Source organism: Chrysoperla carnea, chromosome 2 (assembly GCF_905475395.1).
Source record: "Chrysoperla carnea chromosome 2, inChrCarn1.1, whole genome shotgun sequence".
Taxonomy (NCBI): Eukaryota; Metazoa; Arthropoda; class Insecta; order Neuroptera; family Chrysopidae; genus Chrysoperla; species Chrysoperla carnea.
In genome coordinates this window covers 9,654,149-9,667,323 of record NC_058338.1, presented here as the reverse complement: position 1 = coordinate 9,667,323, position 13,175 = coordinate 9,654,149, and the positions used below count along the sequence as shown (strand labels likewise).

Below are 13,175 nucleotides of genomic sequence, written 5' to 3'. Positions count from 1 at the left end.
ATAATAAACCTATCTTTGTTATGTACCAGATAATACTTCGGTTTAAAATAAACTTATGCACTAAGAAATTGAATCAGCCACTAATTTTAGTTTTGGATTAACTTTATTCAACTGTATATTTGTAAAATAAAAATTTTAAGATGATAAATATTTTGATGTTTAGCTTTTTTGCTTATAGTTTAGTGCTTGCACTTTTCTTTGATATCTTCTTATTTTTTTAGCATTTGCATTAAATTAGATGTAATAACAATTGAGGTGAAATTTATTTTCTTTATTACTTATCATAAAATAAACATGTAAAATAAGCTATTGAAAAGGGCGTGCGATTAAAATTCAAAATTGATTGATTAGACCGATATCTTACTCCACTTGTAAAAAGTTTTTAGGACTTGAACAATTAAATTAACATTGTTGGGACTGACGTTGGCTTCGTTAAATAACGATATATGTACAAATGAAACAAAATTTATAAATCAATTTTATTTAAAGTTCTATAAATATCAGATTCTAGAATCTAGATCCTTTTAAAAATTCGTTACAATCTTAATCCATATCCTCAAATGATCATCCAAATCCAAAGTGGCTCTAGTACTTTCACCTTTGTTTTGGTATAAACAGCGATGGCAATCAGCGATTTAAAAAAATTCACATTGTTACATATCAAAAAAAAGAATGGAAATTATCATTACACAGCTAGATTTATCCAACAATTTACATTAGTTGTGAGGAGATGGGAGTTGTGCCCAGCTTTAAGCTAAATCCTTTCTATTTTTACGACATTTTCGAATCATACTTTACAGGACTTAAATTTCATTTTTAATAAAATTTTTTATAAAGATATTATACTCTTATTTAATAAATGAACCAAAGATTGCTAAGAAATATAATAAAACCTGATTGATTATAATTTCATATTTCAAGTTTAACTAACATGAAGTTAACTGCTCTTTACTCTTTGTAAAGTTAGTCTTGTATTCAGATTGAATCGTTCAAAAATGACGCTTTACTAAGTACAAGTACATTATCGACATTTGAATCCACGGAGAGAAATGGCTGAAGATTCCGGTAACGAAGACAATTGGTTGTATGGAGATTCAAATGCAGAACCAACCGAAGAAAATACACCTGGTATTGAAGACACCCAAGAACCGCAAGGTCAAGAAGAAGAAGAAGAACCACCACCAGAAAATACTGTAAGTACATTTTTCTAACCTCTAATTTAAACAGACGCCGCTGTGGGTCTTATGTATAAATATATTTTAATTTTAAAGGAACCACCGGAACATGAAGAAAATATTCTACCAGAAGTAAATGAGGGTACTGAGGATAATCCTCCTCCAGCTGATACAAACGGTGAACAAGAAAATGACGCTGAAGATAAATTAGATTCAGAGGACGATGATAGTGATGACGATATTAATGTTGTTATTGGGGATATCAAAACTAGTCCTGCATATCCTAGTTTAAATATCAAACGGGGTAATTTAATTCAAGCGACCTCAGGGGGTGATAAATCAAAATCACAACCTGGAAAGTTTTCAATCGATGAATTTGAAAGTGTTGGAGCTATCAACGGTGTACCCGCTCAAGAATTTAATTTAGATTCATTAGAGGATAAACCATGGCGAAAACCTGGTGCGGATATAACCGATTACTTTAATTATGGATTTAACGAAGATACATGGAGAGCGTATTGTGAGCGACAAAAAAGAATGCGAGTACATGAATCTGGAGCTGGTTTGTTACCAATGAATCCAGGTGGCTTAATAAGATCTGCAACAAGTATTACAAATGATAATAGTAAATATTCCGGTAATTATACCGGTCCACGGAAAGCTGGACCACCACCAGGTCGTAGAATGATGGGATCAATCGATGTCATTGGTGGTAATTCTGGGCTTGCAAGTCGACGTGTTATTGAAACAGTTAAAACTGTATCGCCTAAAGTAAATGTCATACAAGTTATGACTGCTGATCGAAGAGAATATAATCGAAAACCCGCACAGTTTCCAGATGTTTCGGTACCTCCTCCCGGTGGTAATAATTTCGATCCATCATTCAATAACTATCCCGGTGACTTTTATTCAGGGGAAGCTGATCCGTATTATCAAAGCTATGAGCCCACACAAGAACAACAATGGGGTAAGTTAATTTTTAAAAGACAACACACAAACTTGCGTTGTTTTTAACCGACTTCAAACCAAAAAAAAGAGGTTTAACAAAATTTTGGAAACGACGAAACTAAGTGTTTATTTTTTTTTTAGGTAATGATCCAACATGGACACCAAATGATATTAAACAGTTGACACCAGGCCCATCTATGTTAACACCAGTGAATACGATCAATAATCAAGGAATGATTCCACCAGGACCCATGAACATGAATATGGGTCCAACACCAACCATGGTACCACCACCTAGAATGTCTGGTCCTTCACAGCATGAACAGGGCAATTCAGAATCACCGCTAGTTGAATCACACTCACAAGTAAGTATTGAGTTTTAAACAAGAGAAATGTTATTGAAGGTATATAGAAATATCTTTCATTGGCCGGATGGAGAGACCCGTTTTAATCTCCCTAGTAATTCTCCTGGAAAAAATTACTCGCGTAAAAGTTGTTCTACTTAAATACAGTTTTAATTCACCTTTTGTTTGAAATTTGTTTGCAGGATAGTTTTAAAAGAGAACGAGAAAGTAAAGAAAGATCCCCAATACGAGAACGTGATCGTGATCGAGAGAGTCGATCACGTTTTGAAAAAAATGATAGACATAGAGAAAGGTTTGTATTTTGTGTTCCAAAAAACTTTAATAAAAAATTTAATAAATTTTTTATTTTATAGATCACATAGACGTGAACGATCACGAAGTCGATCAAGGCGACATAAAAGTAGATCACGTTCGCCTTCACATCGATCTCAACACAAGAAGAAGAAGTCTAAACGTCATGACAAAAGTGATAGTGATTAAAGGGAGATTTAAGTGATTTTTTTCTTTTTTTTTATGCTTAAGGTTTCTTTTTTTAAATGTTTGTAAATATTATTAACGAAATACATAAACTGTAGTAAAATATTTAATTCAATTTGTTTAATTTAGTGGAAGTACTTTTCGAAATTTGTGTTGGATCGATATAGTCTATCTAGCCTGTCTACATTCTTCAGGCCAAAGCCAATATACAGCAAATCAAGACATATAAAAAATCGGAGATTTTCCATAGAATTAAATGCATTATTTTTTTATAAACTGGCATTAGGGGCTCTTATAGAAAATGGGGGCCATATTTGGTGAGAAACGGTTTATTTAAAAAAATGCTTTGAATTGATCTAGCTTAGCCTGGTGCCAAAAAATTGTTTAATTATTTATTTTGTATCTCTTCGAAATAGATATTTTTTAAATGAAACTTCTAACCCTTAATAAACTTAAGAAGAGCGTTTTAAGGATGTACGAGGCCCAGGGTAACGTTGGATAAAAGGCTTGATTTTACCATGTAGTTGGACTAAATCAAAATCAATTCTGAAAATTTTAGGGGGGTTGACAACATATCCATGACGGAACCTTATCCAAGCGAGTCCAACTTGCTATCAATCGATTTTATTTAGGCCATTGATGCTTTTACTTGAAACGTTTTTGATAAAAACGCTTTTCTGGAAAGTAATTTTTGTGATAAGGTAGGTATTATAAAATAAGAAGACATAATTTTTAAAATAGAATGTTAATTTTTTTATTGCTTGATGTAAACTCTTGTCATTTGAAAATATTTTTTAAAATAATTACTGTATCTTCTAACAAAAATATTCTTTCAATATTAAAATAAGTATATAAATAAATAGAAACAAAGCTAAATATAGGGTGTTCCTGAATAAATGGTCAATAATGAAGGGCTGATAGGATACGTTAAAAAGCATTTTGGTATAAGAAATATGTTTCTGGAAACGCATCTCTAAGTCGTCCGAAACTTTACATACTGTGCATCGAACAAAGTTATTGGCATTTGCATGAGAAACATTTTTCGTATTTAAAGTTTTGCTATTTATGCAAAGATATAATAACCTTGTGATGATACTTAAGCGTCAAATTAGCGAATGAGCGAAGAAAGTATATGAATATAGAAAGTCTTATAAATGGTAATGATAAATAAATAGGTTTGGTATGCAAAGTTTCCGTAGCTTGTAGTTCTGAAAAGGACTTGTTTCGACGCATGCTATCCACCCTTTGATTATTGACTACTTGTTCAGAAAGACCCTGTATATTTAATTCTTGTATTCATTTTGTCGTCAATTTATTTACATTAATCAATTTATTTTAAATTCATTCTTAATTGATCAACAAAAAATATATTTATTAACTACTTTTAATATTTTTAATGTTTGATTACGTACTTAAACAGACATTTTACTTATAATATCTTATTTTATTTACTAAATATTAATTACCTAATGCTTGTTAAAAACAATTATTGATAAAATTACTTTTAACTGGTTGTAAGTTACTTCACCAATAATCTATAAGAATCAAGTAATAAGGATTTCCATAAGGGAACAGTCGGACCAAGGGTAGGTATTTTATGTCGTCAGATACCTTATGTAAATATTCACGATTTTTATTATTTTTTTTAATTAGTTTAAAGCTTCAAATCACTACAAACTCCGTTCATCAGCTTCGCTTAAATTCGCTGATTGAAGTCAAAACGATTTTTATTAAAATATTTAGTTTTTAAGAAAACTAATTCATATGTTTTTCCATTTTATAGGATATTCCAGAATAACATTTCGTAATTATAAAGAGTGATAAATAATTAATTTAAATTAAACCACTTTTACTTGTCTTGTGTTTCCGAGATACACATTTTCAATATTTATTTTTGTTCGACTATGGACATTGATTTATAGCAATGGTTTGTAGATCTTTGGAATTTATCAATTTCTGAATGAGTGTGTAAAGAATGCTGACTAATAAGAGGGGGTGATTGCACGAGGACTCGAATAAGTCCAAAAACCGCCCTTGTAGGCCTATTTTCTTCGCTATAAGAATCACATTAAAGTACAAGATGTCCCAAGAATAATGGACGCTCTTGTTGCATCAGTAGAAATTAAATTCTAGGACGAAAAGATCTCTTTCATTTTTTTATCGAATGAACTTAAACTCGCTCCTCCCTACACATTCACACACTTGCACAAGTGTGCATATGTACACGACAGCATAACGTTAAAGCTTTCGTGTATCCCTCTCACAGCTTCTTAGTACCCCTCTCCACTGCTAATAGCTAATTATCCGTGTATCGGATCAAAAATGGAAGAAGACTTTTCGCCCTAGAATTTTATTTTCTCACAATTTGTTTTTGAGCTATCGTATTGACGGATAGACAGACGAGCCAGATAGAAAGACTAAGAGACAAACGGAAATTGTTGTTCCTATTATCAATATTTCTAATCCTTAAAAACTTTCGACTAAATTAATGAACACTTATACCAAATTTTTCTACCATCAATATTTCTAAGCCTTACAATCTTTAAATTTAATATATTCCAATAAAAAAGCATAATCATTTCTGATAATTAATTAGGAATGCTTAAAATAGGAAATCCTTAAAGAGGATTTTCATAAATCAATAACAATTACATATTGGACCCATTACACATAAATCCCGGACGTTTTAACTTACGGACAGTTTCATAAAATTTCGTTAATATTTGACTTCGGAGTTCGAGAAAAATAGAAGAGGAAAGTTTCTAATCTACTAATAAATATCTAACGAGACCTTCATGCGTAAACAAATCATGAACGGAGTCTATAAATTCGCCGATGTGTCGTATATTTGTGCGTCAATTTTTTTTTAAATAAATTTTTTTGATATTATTTTACATGAGGTCTCCAACATTGAATATAATTTTTTTTTTACTTATTAAGAACTTTTACGATTGTCCTACTTTTTCTGTTTTAGTTTTTATAAACTATTTTGACTGAATTTCCGAAAACATGACACCTCCGATTTGCCTTATATCAGAGACTTTTTGGAAATTATTTCTTAATCTCTTAAACTTTTTGAAGAAATCTTGAGCTAAAAAATATGTAAACGAATGGCATTTTTACTAAAATGCTTGTTGTAGTAATAGATATTTTCGAAATCGGATGTTGAACGTTTTCCAAACTCCAACCACTATTTTTTATGAACATTTAAAACATAAATTATTTTTTTAGAAATTTTTCTCGTTTTATTTTATAAATTTTATATCAATAGAACATCCAAAATGTTTTAAGATAGAAAAATTTCGAGTATCTACAGTTTTAAATTTACAAGAAATGTACAGTCAATATAGAATAATTATTTAAAAGGTTTTAAATTTTTATTTAAAAATAAGCGTTTTTTTTACTGGAAAATGGATAAAAAATGTTTTTTTTTGGGGTTTGAGTACTCCTTTTTGGAAGAGACATGTATTTACTTAATGGAAATACAAAATAGTAATAATTTAATGGGATAGAGGGAGATCCTAAAAGGGCGTAATATCATTTTGAAATTTTATTTCGTTGTGTGGTGTCGAAGCCCGTGCGCATGAATCATCCAAGGAGAGGAGAGATTCAAACTTTTGTTCATCATGTTAGGTCATAAAGTCAATAAAAACAAGAAAGTCTTTTTTCGAGTAAGAGAACATATGACGTCAACATTTAATATTCAGTCAATATTTTTCAAAAGTTTTTTAAATTTTTCCAAAACTCTTTGCGCATTGACCTCTACCGCGATTTATATTGAACGAGACTAAACCGTTTACCCGTTCTTCAGACATTGTCGAACTAAGTTATGTTTTGAGACAACGCGAAATTTAAAAAGAGCGTTCATTCGTCACTATTGTCACAGGTAAAACTACCAAAATGCGAAGCGTTTCGTAGAAAATTTTAAGCGGATCTCCAATGCAAATATCGAATTCTTCGAGTGAATTGTTGTCGTCCAGTCCATCAAGGCGCTGTAGTCAAAGTTAAACTTCATCGACACAGATGTCACGGCAATCATCGTGCAAAATTAAAGAGTGAGTATGGCTCAAAAAGTTGAGAGAGTGTTCATCAAAATTATCATTTTATTGGGAAAGAGATATACGAAATTTAATATAATCTTGCGATGATTCTCAATGGGGTAGAGATTGTCTTTCTCCTCTAATGCGTACGGGTGTGTGTAACGTGTTGTGTGATGTTTTTTCATGTTTCTGCGGCTTAAGGATGGGATAAGTATGGATAGGGGTATTATTGGGAAATTCATTAATGACGCCCTTGTGGAAATAAAACTTTTCTGGAACTCAGAATACTTAGTTTGAAATTCAGAAAATAATTAAGTAAAACCATCTCTGAAAAAGTCAGAAAAATTCTGAAAACATTAAGTAAATTAACAGACAATCATTTATAATGACAGAAAATGGTAATAGATTGAGACTCTTTCAGAAGAAATATTCTGAGTTAATAAAAACTATGACTTTTTCAGAGATAGTTTTGCTTCACATATTCTTTATCTGAATTTCAAACTAAGTATTCTGAGTTCCAGAGCAAATTTATTTCCACAAGGGCGTCAAGCAGTCCATATGGCAATCATATAAGAAGGCTTAAATCTTACAAAACACAACAGTGACCTAAGGAATGACTACTCCATTAAGAGAGTGGGCTATTTTTATAAGATACGTCATTCATAGATTTGAGACACATTCGGTTAAGAGGGTAAGGATGTTAAAAAGGGTTTCACCCTAAAGGTTAGTATGGGCATCTCCAAATATGAAATTACAGCCTTCATTTTACTCTTGCTAAATATAACTTAAATTTAACAAATAATTAAAGCTTATGTCTAGAAACTAAAACGTTTTTTAAAAATTTATATAAATTATTATATTAATAATATTCCTGTAATGCATTAAAGCTATTGAAATTAAGTTTCCGATTCCATATTTATCACCATAACTGAAAATATTAAACTGTATAAAATTTGTATTATGTTCTTATAGTGCTCTCATAGTCACCTTACTTCAATGAATCGGTGTTGCCAGAAAAAAAGAAATGTGTCCTAGATTTTCCACAAAGTTATCTGAAATCCACTGAATTTATGGGAACCCCCCCCCCCAACCTGGCAACACTGATAAAATTATACGGTCATGTAACTTTATAAACAATTCATCATTCAAAACTAAACCATCGAACAATTTTAACTGTAGGGGTAAAATAGTTGAAAGATGTTTATGTCATCGTTTTTTACTATTATTGTTTAAAAATATGAAGTAATCAAGTGAAAAAGACAGATGCCTATGAGCTGGTATTCTACAATGATCACTTGTACGCGCTTGCCAATGTGAAGTATATTATGGTACAATTATACAAGATACGTTCTTGCGCAGGATTCACTCTCTCACTCTTGGTTGATGTTTCTGGCGTTCCTCTCACCAGCCTCTGCCATATTGGTTGAATTTGTTTATTTACATCTGTCAGTTCACATTTTACTTTTCTTAATTGGTTGTATTTTCCCAACATGACGTTGGCTGGTGAGGTTCACGAACTGTACTCCTACTTGACTAATGAAGTATACAATTTAATATCTGCTAATTTTTTTTGCGAGACTTTGTTTAATAATTATAGTAGCAAAAAAATTACATGGTCTAGATTCCAACCGTTTAGCCGCCATGCTTAAAAATGGCGACCAACAGAGGTGATAAAATAAAGGGTTTTTTCCTTTGTAACATTAATTTTTGAAAATCAAAAACTTAAATATTAAGAGCATATGACCAATGTTTTTGTACTACCATGGGCTAGCGCCTAGACCATTAAACAAATTTAAAATTTCTATCCATAAGAATAATTTGTTAACAAGGTCTTAGAGATAAAATTTATTGAAGCGATAGAGAATCTACAGAAACAGACATGGAGCAATGAAACGGTGGTGTCAATTCTGATGCATGCCGGTAATGATGACATGGTGACGCATGTGACTTTCCAATTGGTATTTCTTCAATTCGCTCTAAATCATGCGCAGCACCAGCTGAATTTTGTTTCGATAATCTTGGTGTTGGTTTTGAGTGTGTATCATTACTTTCTCTAGAATCGTCTCCACGATCTAAACTAAATTGTCTTTTCAAAAATCGACCACTTCGGTCTGCGTTTGAGTTTGAGCCTAATGTTATACGCGCATCGTTCGGTGACAAACATCGATAATGATTATAAGCTGAACTTAAATCATCTTCATCTATAACATTTACACGTCTTGGAGGGCCTGTTCGAAATTTCGATGCTATATTACATAAAGATGAAGATGAAGCACCTAACATAGCAGCTGCAACTTCGGACGCGGAAACAGGAGTTCCCAACGTTGACATTGGGGTATCAGTTGAAGTACTTTTCATTACATGCGATAAAATTTGATCGTGCGTTTTCGATGCTATCAATTGTAAAGTATCGAAATTTCTTAAATCTGATTGATCGAATGTATTATTTTTCGATGACGCCGAAGATGATAATTTCGATTGATCAATTCTATTTTCCATTGATTTAATGGATTTTTCCTCATGAACAGCTGCACATACTTTTATCACGCTTTTTGGAGCTAAGTTTGTTTGATCGGAATCCGATTGCGGAGGGCAAGGAGATCCACCTTGTCCGGTAGGTACCCCAAATGACGAACTACAGTCTCCCGAAGAATTATCTTCCGATCGGTTAGCATTTAAACTAGGTGTATGTGATATTTCTTTTCCATGTATGACTAAACACTCATCCAGCCTGAAATCAAACAAAACTTTGTATTTTTAGATCAATTTTAATAAGTGTGTTGTTACCTACCCATGACTTTCTCTGTTTGCATGCCAAAAAGAGAAATTTATGAAAAAAGACAAATTTAAGAACTCAGTCACTTCGAAAATTACTTACCCAACAGGAGGAGGCACAGGTAATGGCTTATCAAACCCTGTTTTCCCAAGTAACCAATAAGTATTCATAAACCCTTTGCCTTTGATTTCAGTTGAACCTCGAAATTCAATTTGATATCCGCCAGCCTGTTCTAGTTTATCTTTTGTCGCCTGCGATAAATGAATTCTCCAAGCTGATCCTGTAATGTTATCCATATTTATTATATAATTATTTTCAAGAATTTTTTGATTATTTTGGTCAACACTCATACTTATTACAAGTTTACTGAAATATTTGATAAATATTTCGGGTCGAGTTAGTATGTAATAAACTGATATCTAAAGTAAGAAAGTACCTGTAGATTCCATTCGTGATGCTGTATTTACAGTGTCTCCAAACAAACAATATCTAGGCATTGTAAGACCCACTACGCCCGCGCAGCATGGTCCTGAACATAATACAAAACATTGATTAACAATCTTCTTTAAATTTCAAGTCCCTTTTTGTAAAACTTGAAGAACTTACCTGTATGTAAGCCAATTCGTAATCTTAACGGTGTTCGTGGTAAATGTCTGATCTTAAATTTACCACTTTGATGTAATAAATCTAGTGCCATCGTTGCAATCTGTTCTGCGTGGTCTGGAATTCGTACCGGTAAACCACCCACGACCATATAAGCATCACCAATTGTTTCTACTTTATATACATTATAAGCGTTAATTGTTGCATCGAAGCATGTATATAAATCGTTTAATAAGTCCACCACTTGAAATGGTGTTGAATATGCTGATATTGTTGTAAAACCAACAATATCAGAAAAATATATTGTTACTTCGCGAAATTCTTCGGGATCAACTGGCATTCCCAATTTTAATTTTTCTGCGACCGAACTATAAAATAAAAAAGAGTTGCACAATTTGCTGCATTTCAGGATGTACGAGTACCAAGGCAATTTTGAATAAAAAGCTTGATTTATTTTTTGTATGAAGTTGAACTAAGTCTAAATCAATTCTGGAAATTTTAGGGGGAGTTGCGGAACATCACTAAATATAATTAAGTACATGTATCAATAAAAATTCAGAACGTCAGATTAAGAAAAGTTTTGTCAGGTTAAGGTACAGTACAACCCTACCCCTCAAACCATCAGATCAATATATTTCCGTTATCAGAGATAAGAGGGAGTTTTACAGTTTTAATATCTGACGCGCTTGAGTTACTCCATGGGTCTGTTTTTTATACTCTTTGAGGACTGTAAAACCTCTAAATTAACCCACCGCTAAAAAAAATGTATTAGGCCTTTTGTCTTTAAAATCATCTAAGCTACAAAATTCAATAGGTCTCGACGACTGTACATTTAGTATCTTGAGCACCCCTCGCCTATTCTCGAATAACTCTTAACAGATGTACCTTGGTAGCATTCGATTTAACAACTGTTCAGTCTTTTTCTTCTCCATATCCAGTTGTTCTGTTCGTTCACGTATTAATTCTTCCAGATTGTTTGAATATTTTTCTAACATTTGGAACATTGTATCCACAAAATTGACTTTTCTAATAAATATAAAAAGAAATGGATTTTTATTTCTTGTTGGCACTTATGTAAATATTTTTTTTAGTAATATTTACCTTCCATGATTTAATTTTTTAAATAAATCGTGTACAGCATTAAAATCAGGACGCATTTCAGCTTGCTCAGCCCAACATTGACGCATAATATTAATTGCCTCAGGTGGTGCTGCACCTTTACTCACTGATGGTCGTATTAACGGTGGTGGACGTTTTACTTTTTCAATTATTTCTGTGTACAAATCAGTTTTATGTAAAATATAAAGCGGAAATTTGTTTTTCACTGATAAAAAATATTCTACAAAAAAATGTAGATATTATATTCAATTTATAATTTTTAAATTGATAAGTAATACCGATTAAAAGATTTATTCTTTAGGGTTCGGGATAAATCAATACATAGTATAAAACAAAGTCGCTTTCTCTGTCCCTATGTCCCTATGTCCCTTTGTATGCTTAAATCTTTGAAACTACGCAACGAATTTTGATGCGGTTTTTTTAATAGATAGAGTGATTCAAGAGGAAGGTTTTTATGTATAATACATCCATATTATAGTAGAGTAAGGGGTTGAAATAGGGGTTGAAAGGGATATGCTTCAAAAACTAAAAAAGTTGTGCATCGATTAAGCTCAAATATTGACACGATATACAACCAGCTTCAAAGATCTATTGTTTTTATTTACTTTTAACCTTCGGAGGGTAGAAAGGTGTAGCGAGAAAGTGGGAAGGAATTATCGAATATTTACAAATATACCTAAGTGGGGTATCAAATAAAAGAGCATGACGTGTACATTACAAAACTGTTATCCCACGCAAGGAAATGTGGAGGCAGGGGTGCAAGTGGGGATGTTGCCCAGCAAAGCGGGTAGTTCACAGCTAGTACATAATAATAGAGATTTAATATTTTAAAATTAATTTGTGTTTTTTTTATGCTTCTAGCGTCCCACTATAACTAAAATTCCAATCCTTTAAGTGGAAAAATGTGGTAGAGTAAACTGAACCACAGAAAAATTTTTCAAATAAAATTATGTTGGTATCTTTTAGATCACCTTAAATTAGACTTTAACTTTCAGAATAGGCTAAAATTTATCATGGGCTCGTACCTGTACCCTTTGGATCAAAAATGGTAATAACTGACTTCTCAACCATCTGTATTAGACGGGTAATGCTTTTATAAGTGATTTTTGTTTTCATACTAATCGTTGATGCAATGTAAAAGAACAATTTAATATTTTACGTGGGCAGTTTGGTAAAAAATACAATGCGAGCATTATACCCACCTAATTATTCTTACAAGGTCAGTAAAACGATCCCTTTTGAGAAATATTGAATAGTTCTAAAAATTTGAACAAATTAAAAGAACTAGGGTATGCCAATATTACAATACTTGAATAAAAAAACAAAAAATATTTCGACGTTATACATACATATCTCGAATATGTTTGGCTATAAATTACATTTTTTCTTAGGGGGTTCAATATAGGAAACCTTCTCTTATTTTCCTTGTTAGTATATGAACGGAATCCTAACGGAAGAATTATGATCTTCCGAATTGAATAGGATGATATATGAAAACCAATTTGTTTCTAATTTTAAACAAAAACAAGATAAATTGAATCAGGAAATTGATTTGAATCAATTATCAATTATCAAATAAATTATTACCAACTACAGGTATTCGGTTGTACGTTTGCATTTTCGCAACCAAGTATAGATATATACATTTACAGTTTGAAACTTATCAAATCAA

At 32.0% G+C, this 13,175-nt stretch overlaps 2 protein-coding genes across 2 annotated transcripts in view; one reads left to right on the top strand and one right to left on the bottom strand.

The window, feature by feature from the left end:
- Positions 1-984: 984 nt before the first annotated feature.
- Positions 985-3,019, top strand: LOC123291835 (pre-mRNA 3'-end-processing factor FIP1). Its single transcript, XM_044872262.1, has 5 exons — positions 985-1,193; positions 1,272-2,142; positions 2,265-2,488; positions 2,671-2,780; positions 2,842-3,019. Exons 1-5 carry the CDS (start codon positions 1,050-1,052, stop codon positions 2,966-2,968), a joined length of 1,476 nt encoding a protein of 491 aa, XP_044728197.1. The 5' UTR covers positions 985-1,049; the 3' UTR covers positions 2,969-3,019.
- A 5,750-nt stretch (positions 3,020-8,769) lies between these two features.
- Positions 8,770-13,175, bottom strand: part of LOC123291477 — a 93,119-nt gene continuing 88,713 nt past the window's right edge. The window contains exons 13-19 of the mRNA XM_044871780.1: positions 11,486-11,657; positions 11,270-11,410; positions 10,388-10,752; positions 10,218-10,310; positions 9,884-10,061; positions 9,797-9,808; positions 8,770-9,736 (exon numbers count right to left, since the gene is read on the bottom strand). Of these exons, the coding sequence (XP_044727715.1) occupies positions 8,851-9,736; positions 9,797-9,808; positions 9,884-10,061; positions 10,218-10,310; positions 10,388-10,752; positions 11,270-11,410; positions 11,486-11,657 (1,847 nt within the window). The 3' untranslated portion in view covers positions 8,770-8,850. The remainder of the gene's footprint in view (positions 9,737-9,796; positions 9,809-9,883; positions 10,062-10,217; positions 10,311-10,387; positions 10,753-11,269; positions 11,411-11,485; positions 11,658-13,175) is intronic.

Excerpts from the sequence above, each read along its gene's own strand:
- LOC123291835 (XM_044872262.1), top strand. The coding sequence starts at position 1,050 with ATGGCTGAAGATTCCGGTAACGAAGACAATTGGTTGTATGGAGATTCA. Across the intron at positions 2,489-2,670 it reads TAGTTGAATCACACTCACAA|GATAGTTTTAAAAGAGAACG; the intron begins GTAAGTATTGAG and ends ATTTGTTTGCAG. Across the intron at positions 2,781-2,841 it reads AATGATAGACATAGAGAAAG|ATCACATAGACGTGAACGAT; the intron begins GTTTGTATTTTG and ends TTTATTTTATAG.